The sequence below is a fragment of the Notothenia rossii genome, assembly GCF_949606895.1.
Source record: "Notothenia rossii genome assembly, chromosome: 1".
Lineage (NCBI taxonomy): Eukaryota > Metazoa > Chordata > Actinopteri > Perciformes > Nototheniidae > Notothenia > Notothenia rossii.
The window spans coordinates 42472568-42497767 of NC_136912.1; the positions used below are offsets into that span (position 1 = coordinate 42472568).

A 25200-nucleotide genomic window follows, 5' to 3' on the forward strand; every position below is an offset into this window, starting at 1 on the left:
GTGATGTGATCCACTTTCTTAGTGTTAGTGAGGAACCAGAGTAAAGACTTCAGAACAGGAGTGATGTGATCCTCTTTCTTAGTGTTAGTGAGGACTCGAGCAGCGGTGTTCTGAATCAGCTGCAGCTTTCTAATAGATTTTTTAGTGAGACCTGTGAAGACACCATTGCAGTAGTCCAGTCTACTGAAGATAAAAGCATGGACACGTTTTTCCAAATCCTGCTGATAATCCTGGTGATAATAGGCTGATTTAGTAACTGTTTTAATGTGACTGTTGAAACCAATAACTAATTTAACCCGCTCACAAGAGAGCCCACCTCCGAAGATCGTGACTGGCTGAGGGACAGACTCGGGGGCAGGTTCTCAGGAATTTCTTGGCTTCTCTCCCCCGAGCCAGAAGAGGAACACTGCAGCTTGGAAACACTTACTGTTCCTGAAACGATCAAAGCTGTTGGGCATCAGGGACCTGAGGCAATTGTGGCAAGCATGGCATTGTCTGAGGAGCAACAGAGGGCAATTCAGGTGGCTACCACTGGTCAGCGAACCAACCCAAACTGGCATTTGTTCAGGAAAGGAAGGTTGACTGCCAGCAACTTTGGAGCTGTCCTGAGGTCAAAGTGTGTGACTAGTGCTGTGTACCTGGACTCACATTCAGGTTCAGGTCTGGACTCAAGTCCAGAGGTTCAGGTTCAGGTCCGGACTTATACGTCCGGACTTGTGTCAAGTTGTGTGAGTAACTAAAGTGAACTTATTGTGAGCTAATTATCAATTGAAAATAAACTCATAATCAACTCAAATTCAAACTCGTCAGGTTTATTGTGCCCCCTTCCAACTTGTGTCTACACCATGTCTTTTCTAGAACTCTACATGTGTTACTAACTACACAACACAACTACATACATAGTGATGTACATACAAGACTCAATATGCAAGAGTACAAGTCTATGTGTTCTTGTTCAAGAACAACAGCATATTGACATTGTCTGGGTGAAGTGTTGCTCTTTCGGCAGACACTATATCACCATACATACAAAGGAGTTAGCTTAGCTACACTACCATATATGGCAACCAGTATCCCACGCTGTCAGTGTCCACTATGTCTAAGCCAGCTTCCCTTGACGTCACACAGATCTCGCGAGCAGTTGCGATATTTTGCGAGACTTCGTGAGTTCAGTAATGGCCGCCATATCAGAAGCCAAAACAATGTTTTTCGTCTTTTCTCAGCGCAAATTTCTCGATCTATGGAAGGTTTTAGATGGTTTAGAACACAAAGGAGAATATACGTAAGTACCGGTTCCTGACGTTCCGGTTTTAACCGGACTTGAACCGAAACTTTTTACAAGTCCAGTACCGGTTCGGCGTACCGGTACGCAGCACTATGTGTGACTGCTTCGTTTATTGCCAGGGTGTAACGTCAGCTTACCTCATGACACGAATCCAGACTCCCCTTTGGAAAACATTCGGCGTAATGACGTAAAACGGCCTCGACAATTTCTGTAGCCCTATTCAGCCACTCTGTAACAACCATCATTTTTCAGACACGTAAACTCTTCAAAAATCCCCAGTGGGGTCACTGCTGATGTATTTAATGTCGTAGAACAAAACGTGATTTATCTCTTAAATGTGTGTCAACCACAGACCTTATTTCGAGCTATTTTCCAAAACCCTATGGAAAAGACGCATTGCTTTTTGAGGAAGGAACTGGAAGTGCTAAAAATGCTAACTTACTTCCGGGTTTTACGACGCGTCACTGCGGTTCTCTATGGCAGGCACTTTAGAAAATAACAAAACATAAACCACAATACTGTAGCCTGTATTAATAATAGCAGCATTGAAATACATTCAATAAATAGCCTATTGTGTGTGTGCTTGCATCTCGCAGAAGTTGAAGTTGGTAATGGCCGGTGTTACAGTATAAGTTGAGTCATGACAACTGGCGACATTCTATTATTTTCTTCATAGGAATCCGGGGCGTGTACATTGAGGACCCATTGTTGACTTACCAGGAAAGAAACATCGTTTGTCGTTTACGTTCGTCTTTTGCTATATCTGCCTTCCTAAGATCACTTTGCTGCACATTCAGTACTCGTATGTGAGGTTGTGGGTGAGAGTCCGATATCGTGACGCTTACAGGGAGGTATCGAACATTACAAAGTAGGTGACTGTGTGGATGCCTGTTCAAAACATTGCAAACTTCAATAAATCATTTAAATTATATATTTGTGTCCGACTTTCATTTGTTCATCGTTCTTAATGTGATGTATAGTAGCTTTGATAGCTGTCCATACCTTCAGACAGCCTAAAAGTAAAAAAAAGTTGTTTATTCACAGCCCGAACGCTCATCGAGATGACTGAATCAGTCATGACAACTTGTGATCAGCTCCGATTAAATTGTGATATCAATTCTGTAGCTAACCTCCAGGGAGCACGTTTATTTTATGAAATACCTGTATCCCTCATCACAACAAGACTCTACACTGTGCAGGAAAAACAATTACATACATGAAAATAACCTTGATGCATGGGAATTAAACACACAAACTAACAGATAAATCATCAGAAGAAGGCAGAGAGGAAGTAAATAACAACAGGAACACGGAAGGCAGACAGAATTGCTTAGACACGGGTGTCACATGAAATTTAAATGTTCTGGAAAGTTCCTTATACAGCTTTAGCCTTTTTTATCTCATGAAGTCCCAAAGTGACACACACTGAACAGTCTGGGGTCATGGTCCTTGTCATTTGCTTTTGTCTTCCCATAACAACATGTCCAAGATGTCCATGTGTCAGGCTAAAACATGTGACAGAACTAGCTAGATTGGGAAAGGTTTTTTGTTGCTAAAGTTAATATTCAAGCCATTTAAGAATAAAAAGGCTTACATGACATGTCATTTGTTAAACATTAAGCTGTCTTCGGCTCTTTTCTGCTGTAACAAATGTAAATGTCCCCTCTGTGGGACGAATAAAGGTATTCTGATTCTGATTAAATTTAACCTGTTGTGGAAACATTTCTTGATGAAATTGATATGAAACAAATGCCATAAATATTGCTGTGACACATGGTGTCACATCGGGACTTTAACCCTAAACATTCACAGTAAACCCGGAGTGACATATATGCACAATTAGAAATATGATTATGGTCTGGTCAGTTAATTTAGCTGATTCAATTATATTTAGTTATCATATGCTTTATTCTTCAATTCATAGTATGTTCGAACAAATGCAAACCAAAACATCATCCTTGTTAATTAAGTTATAAATAAGAGTTACTTTACCATTAAAGACCAGATATTTGACACTAGGGAGGTTACTTGTCAGAAATGTGTCTATTTAGTCTAAATGACGTTCCCCTTAATTTCCCCAAAAGTAGAAATGGGTCCTGGTTCTTATGGGTTAAACGTATAGGCTTAAAGGCATAATAGAACTACCGTATTATGTATTCAACTTGTGCCCCGCTTGACTTACTTTTCTGTGGTTTACCGTTACTGTGACATATCAGTATAGCCACGGAAGATAGTTTGTGTGTTTAATTCCCATGCATCAAGGTTATTTTCATGTATGTAATTGTTTTTCCTGCACAGTGTAGAGTCTTGTTGTGATGAGAGGGATACAGGTATTTCATAAAATAAACGTGCTCCCTGGAGGTTAGCTACAGAATTGATATCACAATTTAATCGGAGCTGATCACAAGTTGTCATGACTGATTCAGTCATCTCGATGAGCGTTCGGGCTGTGAATAAACAACTTTTTTTTACTTTTAGGCTGTCTGAAGGTATGGACAGCTATCAAAGCTACTATACATCACATTAAGAACGATGAACAAATGAAAGTCGGACACAAATATATAATTTAAATGATTTATTGAAGTTTGCAATGTTTTGAACAGGCATCCACACAGTCACCTACTTTGTAATGTTCGATACCTCCCTGTAAGCGTCACGATATCGGACTCTCACCCACAACCTCACATACGAGTACTGAATGTGCAGCAAAGTGATCTTAGGAAGGCAGATATAGCAAAAGATGAACGTAAACGACAAACGATGTTTCTTTCCTGGTAAGTCAACAATGGGTCCTCAATGTACACGCCCCGGATTCCTATGACGAAAATAATAGAATGTCGCCAGTTGTCATGACTCAACTTATACTGTAACACCGGCTGTGCTGAGTCTTTCTCTGTAACCTCTTTGGCGTGCTTTGCACTCAAATGCGAACGCATTGTTGAGGTTGAGCTGTGATAGACCAACGTCTTTTCGCAGAGCTTGCATTTAACTTCCTTTGGACTTGTAAGTTCGAAGTAGTTCCACGAGGAGGAACTCTTTTTACCTGCCGCTTTGTTCATCTTTAGTCGCACGTGTGAGGGAGAGGGGGGGGGCGGGGTCGGTGTGTAGCGTGCTGCAGCAGCAGTCTGCTCTGCACGCAGGCTTCCTCCAAGTTTACAGTAAAACAAACCGGTGGTGTGACCAATGGCCATTTACAATTATTAATACTATTATTAGCGTTAGTCTATATTTTGGTTGAAACTAAGCCAAAAAAAAAAAACATAAATAATAATAAAAAAATATATAAATAAAATCGATTTTTCAAAATAATATTCGATTATGGAGACCGTAACGAATATTCAAATAATCGAATAATCACTGGCATCCCTAGTACACGCTCAGGGGATGAGTGGAGGTGTGTGCAGTGCTGTCCACATGAGGCGTTATAACGGCGCTCATGGGTTATTATGACCGTGTGTAGGAGGCGTATCTCGGACGGAGGAATGCCGCGAGCTCTGCAGGTTATTAACCGATAGGTTAAAACCAGCAGGCTTCTGCAGGGAGCCCTGCTGTCTACTTAATCAACAGATTAGTGGCAGCCGGCTTTATTACCGGCTCTGCTTCCTCGGAGGCTCTCGCGGAGCAGACCAGGAGTGGGGGAGCCTCACTCCCCTTTGACTCACCGCCGGAAGACCCTGTCTCTGGGGTGACGGGGGAGCGGAGACGTGGGACGGAGCCCCTGCAGCCGCCGAAGGGCGAGTCTGACGCCGAGGCGGTTGCTGTGGACGTCTCTCCGCTTGCGGCCTCTTGTGGCCGGCGTGGACGCCGCGGCTGCTGCGGGCGTTGGTGCCGCTGTGGGCGCTCAGCAGGCTGGAGCCAGCTGACATACTGGCGAATGCCGTCCGCCTGTTCCGCGGCCGTCTTCATGGACTCTTCATGGCGTGGAACTGGGGTCCTAACAGCCCGTACGGGCTGATTGGAGCGTCCAGTAGCACTTTTCTGGCCGTCTCCGTAACAGACGCCTGCTGCAGCCAGAGGTGGCGCTGGATCTGTGTAACCCACGCGGAAATCCTCGCCTGGGAGACAGCGACGGACGTGCACAGAGTGAGCGCCGTGCTGGCCGCCTTGCTGATTTCCTCTGCCTCGGTGGTGGCAGTGGCGGAGCAAGGACATTTTCAGTGGGGTGGCCAGGATGGGACCAGTGATCATGTTGGGGTGGCATTGAAATCACTATTATATGAACATAAAAATACATCTCACTATAAAATAAGGGGCTATTTGAGGCACCTACAACACACCTCTACATTATTTGGGATTAAGTGGTGGAATAGATCAAATAATATCCAGTATATCTAACTATTTTGTTCTTCTTCTCGCAGGCAAAGTAACAACAAAGCTTACATTATACAAATGTAGTGCAATATACAGACTGTTTAGCTTATGGTGATCAGCAGCACTATGAGCTCATTCTCTCAGTGACAAGAGACACATCATTTAAACAAGAGTTTTTTTAATTAAATGATTGGTTAAGACATACATCTTACTTTTTCATGAACATTAAGTGCAAGAGGGTCGCAACTTTAACAATTAAGGCATTTAATTTACATTTTACATACAAGACATTTATAGAAACAGTGGAATACCCTGGATGTGATTCACTTGTTTCACTTACATTACCATAACAGTCCTGAACACAGCCAAATAAGGAAAACAGGCAGAGGTCTGCATTGCAGGTACACACACTGCCACACACTTAAGTGTTATAACTGATAATTGAGAGGGGGGGAATGTTTAAGTATAAACATACTAATCATTGTGCCTTCAAATCTAGCATTATATTGTACACAAGTATCCCTAAAAACAAGTAGTCTAAGTAGTCCAACAAATGAACCCTTCTGAACACTGGCTCTTGGCAGCAATTTTACTGAACAGCGTACACTGTTGGCTAATTTGAACATCACGTTCCCGTATAACATTGTAAATGAGCTTGTAAAATATTTGTGTTGAATCAACATTGACACAGTAACACATATTGTAACAACTGTTTTCTGTTTCTGTCAACATGCCTTTTTCTGTCATACTCAGTCCAGGCACATAGGAACTGATCATAATACAGAGTATTATATGACATTCATGTCCTGAAAGATGCTGTAACCTTCGCTAATTTGGTTTTTAATAAGACAGACATTTCAAATGGCAAGGGAGTTTCTAAAGAGATTAACAACGGTTCTGTCTCGTTAGCAACGACAGTGTGAAAGTAAGCCAGCATGAAGAATACCATCAACATAACACTAAAGCAGCTGTGAAAAAATCTTGAATCTTTAAAGTTTGTATTTATAAATGTGGGATTCTGATTGTTTTTCCTTGCTAAAATAAACTAGCACCTTTTTAAGAAAAAATGATGTGCCATAATCTTCCATTACCACACATCCTTGATGAGTGTGTGACCTTAAATAATTATTCATGTGAGTACAATCACTCCCATTTAATTGAGGGAAGAAATAATTAACTCAATGCACTTGTATATGAACATTAAGTGCAAGAGGGTCTAACATGAACAATTAAGGCATTTAATTTACATTTGACTTATAAGACATTTATAGAAACAGTGGAATACCCTGGATGTGATCCACTTGTTGTTTCACTTAAATTAATATATCGATGGAGACAGACCAGAGACTTTGGAGAGCTGAATCAGTGGTCATTTTGTGACACCTGAACAGCCACTGCTCCTTCTCCTCACATTCAGCTTACAACAGCTGTATTCTGCGATTGTTGTGGTTCTTTTCAGCACTGTAGCCAGGCTGACAGAGAGCCACAGCTCGACTGAGCCTTTTATTCCCATAGCACTCAGTAGTAATGATTTTATGTGCTTTTTTAACAATAAAATTGTTACTCTTAGAAACAAAATCAATGACCTCTTGCCTTTGACCAGTATAGTGTTATCAACAGCTCCCGGAAACGTAAGTTCTAATATTACACTAGATAGTAAACTAGAATGCTTTTCAGCCATAAACCTTGAACAATTAAATTCAATGATTCTCTCTTCTAAACCATCAACGTGTATCTTAGACCCGATTCCAACTAAGCTGTTAAAAGAAGTTTTTCCATTAATTAGCACTTCTTTATTAAATATTATGAATATGTCTTTATTATTAGGCTATGTTCCAAAATCATTCAAAGTAGCAGTGATAAAACCGCTTCCTAAAAAGCACAACCTCGATCCAGAGGTTTTAGCCAACTATAGACCTATTTCTAATCTTCCGTTCCTCTCAAAAATTCTTGAGAAAGCAGTCGCAAAACAGCTGTGTGATTACTTAAAAAACTATGATTTATTTGAAGATTTTCAGTCTGGCTTTAGAACACAACATAGCACAGAGACAGCTCTGGTTAAAGTCACAAATGACATTCTAATAGCCTCTGACAAGGGACTTGTCTCTATTCTTGTCTTGCTCGATCTTAGTGCTGCATTCGATACTATCGACCATGATATCCTATTGCAAAGACTAGAGCACTTAGTTGGCATACAGGGAACTGCTTTAGGCTGGTTTAGGTCCTATCTATCTGAACGCTCTCAGTTTGTACGTGTCAACGATGAATCTTCCATGCAAACCAAAGTTAGCCATGGAGTGCCACAGGGCTCAGTGCTTGGACCTATTTTGTTCACACTATATATGCTTCCGTTCGGCACTATTATAAGGAATCATTCTGTAAACTTTCATTGTTATGCGGATGATACTCAACTATATTTATCAATCAAGCCTGATGAAATTAATCACCTAAATAAAATTCAAGACTGCCTCAAGGACTTAAAAACGTGGATGACCTTACATTTTTTGATGTTAAACACGACCAAAACTGAAGTTATTGTACTTGGCACGAAGAATCTACGAAACAAATTATCTAAAGATATATTAACTATGGATGGCATTAATTTGGCCTCCAGTGAGACTGTAAGGAATCTTGGTGTTATATTTGATCAGGATTTATCCTTTAACACCCACATAAAATCAATTTCAAGGACCGCCTACTTCCATCTACGTAACATGGCATATCTTGCCTCATAACGATGCAGAGAAACTAGTCCATGCATTTGCTACTTCAAGGCTGGATTATTGTAACTCCTTATTATCAGGTTGTACCAAGAAGTCAGTCAAGTCACTTCAGCTGATTCAAAATGCTGCAGCTCGTGTACTAACCAGAGTTAGGAAAAGGGACCACATTACTCCTGTTCTGGCTGCCTTACACTGGCTCCCTATAGAACACAGGATAGAATTTAAAATTCTTCTTCTCGCCTACAAAGCCCTTAATGGGCAGGCGCCATCCTACCTTAAAGAACTCATTATACCCTATTGTCCTACTAGGGCATTGCGTTCCAAGAATGCAGGGTTGTTGGTTGTTCCTAGAGTCTCTAAAAGTACAATGGGAGCCAGAGCCTTTTCTTATCAAGCTCCACTTTTGTGGAATCAGCTTCCAGTTTGTGTTCGGACGGCAGACACCCTATCCGTTTTTAAGAGTGCGCTTAAGACCTTCCTTTTTGATAAAGCTTATAGTTAGGGCTGATTAGATTCAGCCCCTAGTTTTGCTGATATAGGCTTAGTTTGTCGGGGGACATCTTACTTCTTCCTTCTCTCTGTCTATACCTGTGTACTCTCATGTTCCGATTAACCCAGCTTCCCCAAATGTCTTTCTTTTTGGTGTCTATATACGCCGGGATCCGGAGTCATGGATGATCCTGCGGTCCTGTGTCATGGATCGCGAGTCCTGGATCTTGAGTCGTGGCTGTGGTCCTGGATCATAAGTCCTGGATGGATATCCTCGTGGATTCATCTTCCTATTATACACACATGCATTCCCAAACATTTGAACTACCTATGTTGCAAATGTATTATCTTTTCAATTTACACACGGCATCTATTGCACGTCTGTCCGTCCTGGGAGAGGGATCCCTCCTCTGTTGCTCTCCCTGAGGTTTCTCCCATTTTTCCCTTTAAACTTTGGGTTTTCTCTGGAAGTTTTTCCTTGTACGATGTGAGGGTCTAAGGACAGAGGGTGTCGTATTGTCATACTGATATTCTGTACAAACTGTGAAGTCCACTGAGACAAATGTAACATTTGTGATATTGGGCTATATAAATAAACATTGATTGATTGATTTGCAGCAAAGCGATTCACAAATTCCTCTAAGTCCAGGGACTTTGCTCGTCTGGACTCCACACATAAAACCCCCAGATTGCTAAGTCTATCATCATCCATGGTAGATCTCAAGTATGTCTTTACCAACTTGAGTGTAGAAAAGCTGCGTTCACAGGAAGCAGTACTCACAGGTATGGCAATGGCAATTTTGCACAAGCGGAAGAGCTCATGGAATACCTCTTTAAAGGGTTCAATGATTTTTGTGAGCTCTACTATGCTAGAGGGCCAGATGTTACTTTCCTCGATAGGATTCTTTTCATTTGGTGTACCTCATGTCCGAGGTCATCTATGTTGCATTCATAAATAGAAGTAAATGCAAATAGAGCCTGCTCTTCGCAAAATGTAACGCTTGAAGGATTCAAGGCTTGGATCCCCATCATTATTTCACAATTTGGATTTGAGAATCATCTATTTAGCTCACCGAGCATATTATCAAGCGCAGGGTAGAAAATTCTGGCACGAAAAGTGTCCTTGATCTGCTCAGAACGCGCACCCACTGAGGAAATGACAGTATGTCCATCTAGCATTCTGCTCTGTTTTGTCTTTCTTTTTGGAATAGGGTCTGTCTCAACATTGCATTTTGCACTTGTATTTAACTTCTTTCGAGAGTCCTTCAAAGTAGGTTTCATCCCTGTAGTCTTGAAAACGTTTCACGAGGGCTTCAACTAGATCCACAGCTGAACACAAATCAAGAGTGGGAGACTGTAGAAGGTCAGAGAGATATCTTGCATCTCCAAAAACCTTAGTGCATGTCACTAAAAGGCCAATAAACTGCAGGTCAATTTGAGCGAGCAGGCCACGTGCATCAACACTTCTATCTCCGCTGTGTTCTGCAGCTATTTCCTCAAGCACACAAATAATAGCAGGTAGTCTATCTAAGACGGTACGGCAAGCTATATGCCGGCAAGCCCACCTTGTTTCACTCAACCGTTGGAGCTTTTTCGGAGCTCTGGCATACATTTCTTTCTGAATGTTAAGCCACCTCGTGTGAACATAAGAGCCAGACACAAAGACATAAATTCTTTGCAAAAACGCAAAAAAGCATTCAGCTTGTGGGACTGCTTTAACTGTGTCAACTAGAACCAGATTAAGGCTATGTGCATTACAATGGACATAAAACGCCTGCTTTGCCACCTCCTTAATTCGAGCTTGAACGCCGGAGTGCTTGCCACTCATGACAGAAGCACTGTCGTATGCTTGCCCAACCAGGTTACTTTTGTACTCCAGGCCATATCTCTCAAGGACCTCGATTATTTGTTTGGTCAGTCCTGCAGCATCAAGGCGGTCTGCAGGCTCAAAGTGCAAGAAGCTCTCTTTTACAGCTCCTTTATAATAATATCTCAGCCCTAAAGAGATCTGTTCCTTTTTTTTGTATCTTTAGTTTCATCTGCCATTAGGGAAAATACCTTACTTTCCTTGACCTCGTTAATGATGGAGGAGCGTACCATTTCAGCTAATGTATCCAAAATCTCATTCTGAATTTGGTGGCTAGTGTATTTTGCATTGCGAGGCCCTGTAAGTTTATTTTTGATAACTGTGTCATGGTTAGCAATCACATCTAATATAGCCAAGAAGTTTCCCCTGTTGTCTGCATCTCTTGTCTCCCTATGACCCCTTTGTGAAATGTTTTGGGTTGCTGTTAACAGTAAAACTTCCGCTACACTTTTTATATAAGTACGATTTTCTTGTATCTGCTTACTATGTTCTTTAGTCAGGGTACTCATTAAAGATGCATTCACTTTGTCTCCTCTCTCATATTCCTTCCAAGCCACCATTGCATTTGTGTGAGCCTCTCCCTTTACATGTTTAGTGAACCCTCCATCTCTGAATTTTGCCTTTTTCCAGTTCTTAAATCCCAAGGCTGAAGTAAACACTGAATCTGTGTTTGGGAGACCAAAATGCCTGCATGCAAAACAGTGTGCAGAGTCCTGGATCTGAGAATACTCTAGCCATTAGTGAACATTGTACCACGAGGCTTGAAAGTTTCTTCGTCTGTCGCCCTGGAGTGTCCTGGGAAAGAGTTTCGGGTGTGGCTGGACTGGTTGATCGGCTCTTGATTTGGAAATGTCTGTTTAAAAAAAAAAAGCAACTTCAATTATTCAATTACAGCAGAGATTAATAACAATCAAGGTCGGGCCAATCAGTTTAACCATTTTCTCATTCTACATCTAATATATGATCCAGGCCCTTACATCTACTGTCACCTTACTTTACTCCGATAGAGGTGTTTATATGAGTGGTGTTTATCAGACTTATCCATTCATTATCAGGCTGCATTAAAACATTGCCATTGTATCAGATTGGACAAAACTAAAGTACAATTCAAATATTCAGTATTTGTGAAAGAGTCTGTATACCTGGAGGTCCACTTGGGCCACTGGTACGTGGGGGCTCATCTCTCTCGCTCTCTGAATCTGTATGCGGTGCTTGTACAGGTCTTTTAGAAACATCTAAAAATAAAAAGCATCAGATTTTAAGGTGATTCAATCATTTTCCAACAGGTTATATAATGACAATTCTACAGTATTTGAGTTGGGGTCTTTGCAATAACAACTACAAAATAATCTGTGTCAGACTTTAAGGTGGTGAAACTATTTACTTAAAGCTTTGAAAATGCATTTTCAACATGATGTGAATATAGATAGAACACACTAGTGGACAATATCAATGAATGTAACACAGTAGCCAGGTGTATGAGGGAGAGTCTGTATACCTGGAGGTCCACTTGGGCCAGGTCTCACTGGCGACTCCTCTCCCTTGCTCTCTCTGTCTGTCTGTCTGTCTGTCTGTCTGTCTGTCTGTCTGTCTGTCTGTCCTTTCTCCATCTGACCCTGTCTTTCATTCTCCTGTGCCTCAGCTGGTTTCTTCTTATTGAAGAAGGATGCTATGTCAGCTCTCTTTCACTTCATTATGATTTTCTGACTCAATACGCAAAATGCAGAATATATCAATCTTACCACCATCATTATAACAAATCCCAGCACTAGCAAAGGTGACTCAATAAATGCGTTTATGCAGTTGCATGCTCAATTTATCAAGCCATGTCGAAAAAAGTAAATAATATTTTGATTATTTAGCTATTATAATCGAGTTATAGCAATAGGTTAAATTCACAGCAAATAACTGTATCCTTTAACAGAGATTCAAAAAATATTCAAAAGCTAATTTAGTTTAGTTGATAAGACGCGTTTTTGTGCCATCCCATGCTACATGTTCAGTAAGCTACTTACTGAACTTTACTAATGGCAAATAAATAACGTCACCTAAGAATTTGTACAATGCATAAAAACGTTAGCTCATACTTTGCTTAATATATACAGTTAAGGGTGGGATAATCAATGTTACAAAACCAGTCACAAAGCAATCTGGCCTCTGATATTAATATTATAGCTTACCTGTGGTTAACTTGCCATCCGAAGATGGCATGTGCGCCTTGAGAACGGCACCTGTTGTCCTGGAGCAGTAAGGTGCGCACACTGCGCAGTGTGCGGGTCGGATGTGATGCAGCGAAAGTGTTCCGGCAGTGCTCTGGTATATTACAGGAATGGTTCCGCACCGCACGGGGAAAACTAGTGAAGGCATTGACGGGCCGGCCCGGCTACGGGGAAAACTAGTGACAGCGGCTACGGACAGCTGTGATGTGGGTGTGGTTGAGGGTATTTGGGGTGGCCAATAGGGTGGCCAGGATTCCGCTGGGAGTGGCCACGGCCAATCGTCCTCGTCGGCCGCAGCAGCTAGAGCGTCCGCTCTTCGCTTCCTGCCGGCTGATGGGAGACAGGCACAATGTGAGCAAGCGACCTGCTGGCTGAGAGCCGCGTCCGCGTGCTCTGGCCCCAGGCAGGATTCGCACATTGCGTGCTGGTCATAGCTCATGATATATCCTGAGGCACATGAGGGACAATTTCAGACGCAGTTAACTGCGTCCGAATTGTCCCGAAATTGTCCCCATTAAACATCATGAGCAACAATTGTTGCTCATGATGTGTAATGGTTCTGTGCTTCAGTAACTGCCGTGGTTTGCTGAAGAAAAGAGGAAGCAGATTGTCGGGCCTCCTTCCTATAAAGAACCGCAGTGAGGCGTCGTAAAACCAGGATGTAAGTTAGCATTTTTATTACTTCCGGTTCCTTCCTCAAAAAGCAATGCATTTTTTCCATAGGGTTTTGGAAAATAGCTTCGAAATAAGGTCTGTGGTTGACACAAATTTAAGAGATAAATCACGTTTTGTTCTACGACATTAAATACATCAGCAGTGACCCCACTGGGGATTTTTGAAGAGTTTACTTGTCTGAAAAACGATGGTTGTTACCGAGTGGCTGAATAGGACTACAGAAATTGTCGAGGCCGTTGTACGTCATTACTCAGAACACGTAAACACTCCCGCTAAGTTTGTTTTCCCCTGTGTTCTGCTTGAAAGCAAGTACCTGCCTATCTTTAGTATCTGTATATCTATATCTGACCATTAGAATCTGTATTTTTGAAATTGTCGTTTTTAACACAGTAGTTTTACAAATTGTAGAATAATTAATTACCAGTGTTTTCCAATTTTACTCGGCAGTTCGTTTCGTTAGCTAACGTTAGCTAAAGCTAGCGCTATTAGTTAGCTATGCAATGGTTTGTTGCTTTGCTCCGGGTTGCAACCACAGGTCTTTGTGCCATGCTTGCCACAATTTCCTCAGGTCCCTGATGCCCAACAGATTTGATAATTTCAGGAACGGTAAGTGTTTCCAAGCTGTAGTGTTCCTCTTCTGGCTCGGGGGAGAGAAGCCAAGAAATTCCTGAAAACCTGCCCCGAGTCTGTCCCTCAGCCAGTCACGATCTTCGGAGGTGGGCTCTCTTGTCAGCGGGTTAAATTAGTTATTGGTTTCAACAGTCACATTAAAACAGTTACTAAATCAGCTTACTATCACCTAAAGAACATATCTAGGATTAAAAGACTAATGTCACAGCAGGATTTGGAAAAATATGTCCATGCTTTTATCTTCAGTAGACTGGACTACTGCAATGGTGTCTTCACAGGTCTCACTAAAAAATCTAATAGAAAGCTGCAGCTGATTCAGAACACCGCTGCTCGAGTCCTCACTAACACTAAGAAAGTGGATCACATCGCTCCAGTTCTGAAGTCTTTACACTGGCTTCCTGTGTGTCAAAGAATAGATTTCAAAATACTGCTGCTGTTTATAAAGCACTGAATGGTTTAGGCCCAAAATACATTTCCGACCTCCTGCTAAATTATTAACCATCTAGATCTCTCAGGTCTTCAGGGACTGGTCAGCTTTCTGTCCCCAGACTCAGAACTAAACATGGTAAAGCCGCGTTCAGTTATTATGCTCCAAATATCTGGAACAAACTCCCAGAAACCTGCAGGTCCGCTGCAACTCTTACTATTTTTAAATCCAGGCTGAAGACTTTTCTTTTTGTCGCTGCTTTTAATTGAACTATTCATATCTTAGACTGCACTGTAACTTTTATTCATGTATTTTTTCTTTTAATGTTTATTTTATTAGCTTTTCTTTTTAATGACTGATTTTAAATGCCATTTTCTTAATGTCTTTCATTTTTTGTAAAGCACTTTGAATTGCCTTGTGATGAAAAGTGCTATATAAATAAAGTAGCCTTGCCTAATAAAGATTTCATGTGACACATACAATTGATTTGTTGATGGGAATTAATGTGAATAAATTAACTCTAGGTTAACGGTACTCTTGCTATCACTACTCACTGACACTATAAACCTTGTCCCTCATGCTAGCCCTGACAACACCGGTAAGCACACCTTCATCTAGGCTGCACTGTTACGTGTCCTGACTTGTAGTGGTTCTCTCCTCTGTCTACACTCTTGTCATCTTTGTAAAACGATATCAGACTGGTAATTGACACAGCCATGACTTCTAGTTAAATTCAGTGTGGCTAAAATGAAAAGCTTTGTTAAAATATGCAAGCACGCGAAAGTCAAATTCAGCTTTATTGTCAAATATTCTACATGTGTTATACATCCAGAAATATCGAAATATCGTTTCCCACAGTGTGACATGTATACATAAAACAAAACAAAAAGGGCCTAGATAAACGTGGTATACATTAAACAAGACAAAAAGGGCCTAGATAACCGGGGTATACAGTTTAAAATGTTAATATGTGACCCGCTCTATCGAAATCAGTCGGAAGTCGCAACGGCTCATTTCAAAATAAACGTGGATTTGAGTAAAAAACTAGTTTTTCGGGGTTTTGGTGTTTTGTTTGATTTCAAATAAACAACGTCTTGGCTTTCAGAATCTGAAACTTTTATTTCCAAAATCAAACGATAAATACATGTTTGAAGCTTGTAATGGAAAGATGACAGCTCTCACGCTGCTCTTCCGCAGCGCTGCCCCCCCTCCCTCCGGCTGACATTATGAATGAAAAGCGTATAGTAATCATAAATAACACGGCAGAGTCCGTGATAGTTTATTTTCATCTGATTTCAAATAAACAAAGTATTGGCTTTCAGAATATTAAACTTGTTTTGCCAAATTCAGATGATAAATACAACTTTGAAGCTTGTAAAGGCATCATTACGAGCGGAGAACGGAGTAACGTAACGTCACAGCTGGCATAACAACAGCCGGTGTTTCTTGTGAGGGTTTTCCCCGGGAAACCAACACAATACACACAAACGCAAAATACACAAACACACACACACACACACTATATAAACCAACATTATTCCTCGCGACCTTCACCCAGTAAAACGAAAATATTTTTCCTCCGTACTTTGACAATTTATTAGCCGCTAATCAGATCGATGGATTCCAGAGAAGATCAAATCGCAAGACTGTTGAACTCCAACATTGTGAGAGGGACAGCCTCTGATGAGCAATGGGTTCAGCTGATCACTGATTACTTTTTGACGGCACCGGTTGAAGTTTCCCCGTTATCCGGCTCCGATTTAGAGTCAGACAGCCCTGACACTGACAGCAGCCCTCAGACCACGGATGCTGAAGAGGATGAGGACACCACAGAGGAACAACCACTGCTGAACGACCCGGTGGCTGAGACACTTCAGTCCGTACGGCATTATGTGAGCGAGGACAGCGCTCAAGAGATTGAGAGGGCCCGTGACTACAGGTGTAGCTGTACATTTAATGATGGAGTTCCCTGTTACACCCGTTACACCCCTGAGGAGATGGTCAAGAGACGAGACCAAATGAATGAAATGACTAATGGTAAGTAACGTTATAACGTTATATTATTTAAATACCTTTGACTGTGGTAACGATGTGTGTGTGAGTATGGGTTAGTGTTAAAAACATAACAACAATTAAAATAATGCTCACATGACCACCTACAACTTAAAGTTGGCTAATACTCATTGAAAAATTATTGTGGTGAACATTTTCATAAATGTTTCAACCCTACATTTTATCCACATGGGGAGACATATTTTTTTGGCTACCCCTTAAATCACATGTGGCCCCAGCCTAATTATCTAAAGATGTGCAGAGATAGGCAGCTACAAATGTATTATCTCATGTGAGAGCAGTTTACTCTGGAGTCACTGCCAGACTAGCCTGTACTTATTATTACCCTTTATAATAGATAGAATATGTGTGTATGGGAGTGTGTTTAACATAATACTATAGGCAATGTGTGGGGGGTGGGCCTGTGTGTTCTGTTACACGTTAAAGATTTAAGTTGTGTGTGATGAGTGATTGACACAACACATTATGTAATGTTATATGATTTTCCAGGTGAAAAGCATTTGGTGCTACTTGGAAAGATAAGCTCCAACATAAACCTCTCCAAAGAGACCGCTTGTGCAAAGAGAGGACACCAAAAGGAGCGGAAACAGCAGAGAACGTCCTATTTCTTAGATGGGCACAAAATCTGCCGGGAGACTTTCAAGTTTCTACATGGGTGAGTTTGATTTTGAAAAGGCTACTTCACTTTTGGTAGTGTTACTATTTTCAAATGAAGTGGTAATAAGCCATGCATGAGTTGAACTGAGTTTGACAATAACTGAATAGAAGCAGAATTTACAGCAATAGTAATACATAAATAAATAAATATATATATACATGCTTTTACATAATGAAAAAATACAACGACAATGTATATACTACAATGCATACATTAAATAAAGCCATAAAAAACAATCAAAGACTGATGTTTTAAACCATTCCAGAATTTCTCAAGACAAGCTGACAGGCATCATCAAGTTCTACAAGGAACATGGCTTGGCCCCAAGGATAAGACGTGGTGGTCGTGTGGTGACCAAAAGGGTGTTGTCCTTTGAAGACATCCAGCGAATTGTACGGTTCATTACCAACTTTGCAGATGTCTTTGCCATGCCACTTCCTGGACGGATTCCAGGGTTTAAGAGGCCGGACATCAGTGTTCTACCAACAACTGAGACCAAGTCCTCTGTGTGGCGGAAATACAAGGTTCAGATGCAGGAGAAGGGTGGGTATTTTCTTATATTTTAATCTTGTTTTTTTGGGGTTTTTTTACACGAGGAAACCTCAATGGAAAACTAATGATGAGTAATCTAACAATGCTATCTTTGTCTTTAATCACCTTTCCAGGTCACCGTGCTGCTGGCAACAGCACATTTAGGAAGCTGTGGAAGGAGCTGACTCCCAGTGTCATTATTGGGAGGCCGATGACAGACCTATGTTGGTTCTGTCAGAAAAACAACATTGCCATCTACCGCAGCTCCAACTTTCCCGACTGTGTCAAGTCAGCGAAGCTCAGGAAGCAGGAAGAACACCTCCGCACCGTGGGGGTGGAGCGTCAGGCTTACCAGGAGATGGTCGCCAGCTGTAAAGAAACAGCTAGAGAGCTGGGTGTCAAATTAGGACCCAACCAACCCTGTAGCAGAGACATCACCATCCACTACAGCTTTGACTATGCACAGCAGGTGAGGTGTGTGAATGTGATGAATGCTGTGATAATCCAGAATGTTTGGAATGTAACAATATGAATATTCACACATTTTTAGAATTAGAGTATAGATCACTCATTAGTTAATTCATCTGTTGGTCTGGTGTTACAGGTTCACTACCCCAGTGACCCTCTCCAGCCCGGGCCCATTTACTGTATGGTTCCCAGGAAGTGTGGACTGTTTGGTGTCTGCTGTGAAGGTGTTCCTCAGCAGGTAAACTACCTCATAGATGAGGCTCATTGCAGCAGCAAGGGTTCCAATGCTGTCATTGCCTACCTCCACCACTTCTTCTCTCAGTATGGGCTTGGGGAGAAACATGTTCACCTGCACTGTGACAACTGCTCTGGTCAGAACAAAAACAGATACCTCCTCTGGTACCTTGCTTGGCGGTGCATGGTGGGACTCCATGAAGATATCTCCCTCAACTTTCTTATTGCTGGCCACACCAAATTTGCACCTGACTGGTGCTTTGGCCTGTTTAAGCAGCAGTTCCGCCACACACCAGTGTCCTGCCTGAAGGACATCAGCCAGGCTGTCAGGTCCAGTACCGTCACTGGAGTCAACATCCCCCAGCTGGTTGGCAATGAGTCAGGGGAGACCTTCGTCAAAACAGACGACTGGCACAACTTCCTTGCCCCCAGCTTCAGACCGCTTCCAGGTATCAAGAGGTACCATCACCTACGCTTCACCAGTGCCAAGCCTGGAGTGGTCTACGCCAAGGAGTTTGAAGGTAAAGAAGAAGAATCCTTCATGCTGCTACGCACAGGGTGCTTTACTGACCAGGAGGCACATCCCACTGAACTGACTCCCCCTGGGCTTGATGAAAAACGGCAGTGGTATCTTTTTGAGAAGATCAGAGAGTTCTGCACTGAGGAAACCAAAGACATCACCTGCCCCAAACCCTTAACACCTCATCCTTAATGAGTGAGAGTGCATAATACATCAACACTATGTAATTCTTCTATAAATGCTGTAAATATATATTTCAAATTGGTTTTAAGTACTGTTAGCTACTCTGTTGATTGTTTGCTATTTTTATATTGTGTAGTATATTTATCTGTTCTGTTGCTTGCTTCTTTCTCTAAATTAGCTTTTGTGCCAAATGATTCTAATGTTGTTAGAGGTTAACATGCAATCAGTTCATTTAAGTATTTATTCATAGTGTTTTTCATAAAAATTGTATATTGATGATTCTGCACGTGGGTATGGGTGTGCACGTGAGTACGGGCGTGCACGTGAGTACGGGTGTGCATGTGGTCTGGGTGTGCACATGGCCATGTACATGGGAATAGATGTGTGCGCATAAGCATGTGCTCAAACATGACCAAAATACATACATAAATTGATGAACGTGCACGTGAGTTCGGGAGTGTACGGGAGTGCACGTTGGTACGGCGTGCATGTGTATGTGAGTGCCTTTGTTCCATGTATTGATGTATGAAAGTGACAACAAGAGAACAGTATAGTGTGTGTGTGTGTGTGTGTGTGTGTGTGTGTGTGTGTGTGTGTGTGTGTGTGTGTGTTTTTGTGCAAACAGCTCTAGATGAATTCGTTTTATGGTATGGTTCATTTGAATAAATACCTAAGAAAGTACTGCAAACTTTGAAGGCCTTTTTCTCAAAATCATGGTTCGATGACATTCATTATGTAAAGTGACGTATTTTGCTTAATATTTGGAGGACAAAAACAATATTGATATCATTAGAAAGCTAAGAATCTCATCTTTCCAACAGTGTATCAAACTCAAAATGTGTTTCAGGATCAATGTGACTGAAAATGATAGAGCAGGTCACATATATTTAATTTAAAGTGTTCAAAGTGCAGTTTCAGTGCAAGTCAGTTGAAACGATCTTAAGTTGGCGTGACGTTGAAGTCGTGCGACCCTGCTGCTGTACTGGCTTGTCGTTCGTTTATAGCATAACGTTAGCATCTCGCTTTTGGCGACTAGATTTATGATTCAGAAATGATAAAAGTAGGGTTGACATGTGGAGATTATCCGGCTGAACAAAACGTGATCCCTCTCTTAAATGTGTGTCAACCACAGACCTTATTTCAAACTATTTTCCAAAATCCTATGGAGAATTTGCATTGGTTTTTCAAGAAGGAACCGGAAGAAGTTTACTTCCGGGTTTTACGACGCGTCACTGCGGTTCTCTATTTATACCGGAAGGAAGCCCGAGGGTGGGGCCCACTTTGCGGGTGGTCGTGGACTACAAGTGTTTCAGTGCTGTGCGGGTGCGCAGGGGGATTACCCAATAGCAATAGCCTTAGAGGGCGAAGCCATATACGAAATAGAACGGACCCATATCGTCTTACTGCCATCCCACGGAGCTGTAATAATGGATATATTGAGTTTACAACCTTTGCATGTGGGCACAAGACGTTTTGACCCAGATTAATTAGCTATACCATATGATATCGCCCGAGGAAGTCGTCATACTTATACATTTATAAATAAAGATATATGTGTCAAAGAAGCTCTAATCAAATTAACAGTTGTATTAATTATACTTGTATATGTATCTATATATATATATATAGATATATATAGCCTGTGTTGTATATTTATACTCACAAATGAACAACCTTGTGTGTGTTAAATAACAAGTTGTATTGTAGTGTTGTTTTATGCTGCACATTTTGATTTCAGAGCACAGGAGAATGCTGGGCACAATATAAAGCTCAACAGTGAAGCTGGCAATGCTGAACACAACCATCTCGAGTTATAATATTTATTCAGCTGAAAAATGTAAAGCTCTACGAAAATGTAATTAAAAATACATAAGCATTTCAGGTAGAAATCAGCATTTTATATAGAAATTCACAAAAATAAGAAATGAAACCTAAAAGAGATGTTAACACATGTATACCTCTGATGGCTGGCATAGTAGAACTAGGTGGAAAAAATAGTGACAACAAATGTAAATACAATTTATATAGATTAAAAGGTAAGATATATCATTGATTGCAATTATTGTATTAAAAAATCCACCAAACATGATCATATGGTTGGTATTTAACAACAAGGGGTATTGTAGTGTGTGACATTGGTATTTATGGGAACATTTTACACCTTTCCTTCAAGTAGACTACTATACGTTTTAGTTACTTGTGGGGTACTTAAAGAGCAACTTCCAGGTTAAAGACACCTGTGAATAAATGTGTATGAAAATGATGAATACACTAGATTTTCAAAAAATATACGGAGATATACACTTGAGTGACATCTGGCGTCGTTTTTGTAAGAAATGTTCACTTCCGCATAAAAAAGCCCCGGCACGTGACCTCCCGCGTGTGACGTAACACGGGGGACACAAGGGGGAGAGCGGCCGTTGTAACGTATTAATAAACATGGATCCCAATGCTAGTTTCGACACAGAAGACACAGAAGAAGTTGAACATGAATATTCGAATGCATATGACGGACCACAACCTTATAATTATGAGCCTGCTAGGCGTCCAAGAGACCAGGAGCAGCCAAGGATTACAGGGCTGCCAAGTTTCAGTAAAAAGTAGGAGTGAGACTTTCGGGGGAAGATGTGTTCGGCCACCGACCAAAGGTCGGCGGCGAAAAAAATGTGGCCTTTTTTTAACGTCGATTTAGAGAAATATCTCAATTTAGATGAACATTAAGACTGTTGTGATGTCTCCACCCCCATGCCAGCTGCTCTCCCTGCACTGTCGGCCTCCTCATGCTTATATAGTGTTAATAATTGACCAGCACAAGTAGAAATGAAAACAATTGTAACAAGAACAAGTTTGACAAATAAAATACATTTATTTATAAAATGTCAATATAAAGAAAAACATAGCAGCCTTTTAAGAAACAATAGCAGCCTTTTCCTTTAGTGCATTTTTTTTTTAAGTGTAATAAAATTAGAACCAGAATAATATATATATAATATATATCATACAAAAATAAAAGTGCATGTCTTTGTTTGTGTGTTTTGGTTTACATGACATGTCTCATGTTGTAGGTGTTTGTGGCAGATTTTGATGCCTTGATGACAGAGGGAGGGGGCTCCCATTTGAAACACTGTGGCCCAAGGTTTGCCATCTTCACAGTCATGATGGATGATAGAGCTCCATCAAGAGCCAAACTGTTTCGAGTTTTGGTTCTGTTCAGTCCCACCACAGAGAACACTCGTTCAGCATTTGAATGTGGAAGTACCAACACCAACTTGGCAATACGAGAGAGCCTCCCAAATCTGCTCATACCGGTCACCTTTGAAAAATGTACATAGGAAGCCTATTTAATCTCAAGTATTTTTGTATATAATTAAGTTGATTAGGTCAATGGGTATTTCAAAGGGTGCAGAATAATTCTTACCTTATTCTTCATTGATGCCATGTTCCCCCAAAAGCTCTCAATGTCACACGTGTCAAACTGAGTGCTTTTCACGCTCGTCAGGTCCGTTGTATGGGAGAAGTTTAGGAAACCTAAAAATAACACAATGTGGTAAAGTAATGTAGCTGAAACGGGTTGTTTTTCAGATGTGGTCATTCAACTTTACAATCTATTAAGAAAATGTTAAGAAAATGTGACAAGAGCAAAGAGTCTACCTGACATCTTTCAGACTTTCAAACTAAAAGACAAACAGACAGAAATCGAAGAATACAATTAAGGAATGAATGATCCAGTCTCAAAAGATAGCTACATGTTACCGTTTGATTGATTGAATATAGATATTTGAATACAGTACTGTAAATTCCCTTAGCAAGTATCCATTAGCTCACACACGCAAATACGTGATGATTTAAAGAGCATCTTGCAGGTTTTTATTTTTTCTACATTTATGCTTAAACGTTTTTGAAAATTACACTTCAAAAAGTGAATGCAGGATTTTATATGTTTTACGAGAAATAAGGGCAGGAATTCAGAGGGAAAGGAGCAATTTTGAGCTCTGCTCTTAAAAACTGCTTTTTTTTAAGGTCATACGTCAAACGCGTCATATTACATCACGCAGGGGACACATCTCCGCTCTCTGACCGCGGGTATAGTGGAGTTGCGATAAGTAGAGCGGTTGTGTTTTAAGGAGCTGGTATTTTTCGGTAGTTTTACATTGCATTTCACCATTTGTAATCATGTTTGTGTTTGTGCGGGTTGCAAAAATACCAGCCTGTCAGGACATCGAGTCCACAGTAAAAAAGGACCGGAGCTAGCGTTCGTTCCTGGGTGCGTTGTGCATCCACCTCCGTGCAGCACACTCTCCACAGCTTTATCAGGAAACCGTATTACTTCTATCTCCCCCCCCCCCCTTCGCTGCGCTCTCTCTCTCTCTCCCCTCCAGTACTGTGTTGTTTGTGTGTGCGTGGTGGCTGTCACTCCTGGCTCCCGGCTCAACCTCCACTCACCTGCTGCAATCAGCTGTGCACCCTCCCCGGCTACAAACCTGCTTTCCATCAAGCCATTTACAACGACATATCAACGGAGGCTCCACAACCTTTCTCCGCCAGATCGTCAAGTATCAGCCGTATCTCGCGTCTCCCCTCCGGTACACGGCACCATAGTGTGGAGTTGCATTAGGTAACGCGAGATACGGCTGATACTGTACTTGCGCATTAGTTTCTGTTATGGATCAGTATCAACAGTCCTGCCAGTAACGTTACTATATTATCAATGCTACTTTAGTTATAGCCTGATATATGATAGCTAACTTTACAATGTTGTGATGTGACGTTAGCTAACATTCTGTAGCTAACGCCGGTCACTCACCAAGATAGCTGCCCAGTTCTCCACTGGTTCTCCACACACCACAGCTCAATTTCTCTCCGATGGCCGTTATTTCTTCTAATCCTTGGCTGCTCCTGGTCTCTTGGACGCCTAGCAGGCTCATAATTATAAGGTTGTGGTCCGTCATATGCATTCGAATATTCATGTTCAACTTCTTCTGTGTCTTCTGTGTCGAAACTAGCATTGGGATCCATGTTTATTAATACGTTACACCGGTCGCTCTCCCCCTTGTGTCCCCCGTGTTACGTCACACGCGGGAGGTCACGTGCCGAGGCTTTTTTATGCGGAAGTGAACATTTCTTACAAAAACGACGCCAGATGTCACTGTAGTGTATATTTCTGTATATTTTTTTGAAAATCTAGTGTATTCATCATTTTCCTACACATTTATTCACAGGTGTCTTTAACCTGGAAGTTGCTCTTTAACTAACACTGCTATTAGTCACGGTTGTTTGTTGTTAAACCCACCGCAGCAACCTGCCAGACTGCTCACCAGCAGCCTGTGTAACGTTCAGTCTCACGTAGTCAGACCCAAGGTTGACTTCATCAAAATAAAAATATTTGTAAAATGTGTTTGTAAAAATCAACTGGTTACCTACCATTTAACCTCCCGCTTCAGATGAAAATGTCAGTCACGGCATTATTGAGGCGCTGACAGACATCTCACATTTACTTTTCGATTTCTCCGCCATAAGTGTTGTTCTCATAGAGTTGTCTTCATAGGATAGAGACGCAATGACCCGCCCTAAGCTGCCTCTGATTGGTTTGTATACTTTCGTTGGGGGTTGATGATTGGTAATCACATATCTCGGTCAGCCATCCGGGGGCAGAATAGGGCGGGCTCACCCTGTCCCTGACTCGAACTACGGAAAGCCTCAAGCAACAAGTTATGGAAATATATCGTTAAATAAAAAAATAATTATAAAGTAGTGAGAGGGGGAAAAAAGCGTGTGAAATGGCAAGTGTGGCGTGAGGCGTGTGAAGAGGTTAAATTGCGTGACTCTCACTCTCAAAGGGTGAGACTTGGCAGCTCTGATACAACACCTTCGATCTCAGAAAAATCGCCTACATAAAAACCAAAGAAT

The 25200-nt window shown here is 41.4% G+C and overlaps 2 protein-coding genes and 1 long non-coding RNA gene across 5 annotated transcripts; 1 reads left to right on the plus strand and 2 right to left on the minus strand.

The window, feature by feature from the left end:
- Positions 1–4014: 4014 nt before the first annotated feature.
- On the minus strand, positions 4015–13363 carry LOC307030461 (uncharacterized protein). 3 transcript variants are annotated; one of them, XM_079666911.1, is made up of 2 exons: positions 12856–13363; positions 4015–11528 (listed from the first exon to the last, which is right to left on the minus strand). In XM_079666911.1, exon 2 carries the CDS (start codon positions 5471–5473, stop codon positions 4838–4840), a length of 636 nt encoding a protein of 211 aa, XP_079523037.1. In that variant the 5' UTR covers positions 5474–11528; positions 12856–13363; the 3' UTR covers positions 4015–4837. The 3 variants fall into 3 exon arrangements, with proteins under 3 accessions (XP_079523037.1, XP_079523035.1, XP_079523036.1); XM_079666909.1 differs by lacking the exon at positions 12856–13363 and adding an exon at positions 11818–12423; XM_079666910.1 differs by lacking the exon at positions 12856–13363 and adding an exon at positions 12174–12235.
- A 2558-nt stretch (positions 13364–15921) lies between these two features.
- On the plus strand, positions 15922–19302 carry LOC307019087 (uncharacterized protein; the record flags this gene model as incomplete). The annotated part of the gene is made up of 4 exons (XM_079649703.1): positions 15922–17354; positions 17623–17900; positions 18023–18357; positions 18493–19302. The coding sequence occupies exons 1-4, from the start codon at positions 17170–17172 to the stop codon at positions 19300–19302; spliced, it is 1608 nt and encodes a 535-aa protein (XP_079505829.1). The 5' UTR covers positions 15922–17169.
- A 2829-nt stretch (positions 19303–22131) lies between these two features.
- LOC307021192 lies at positions 22132–24653 on the minus strand. The gene is made up of 3 exons (XR_013803092.1): positions 24098–24653; positions 22712–22821; positions 22132–22606 (listed from the first exon to the last, which is right to left on the minus strand). It is a non-coding gene; the product is annotated as an uncharacterized lncRNA (long non-coding RNA).
- Between the last annotated feature and the right edge of the window lie 547 nt (positions 24654–25200).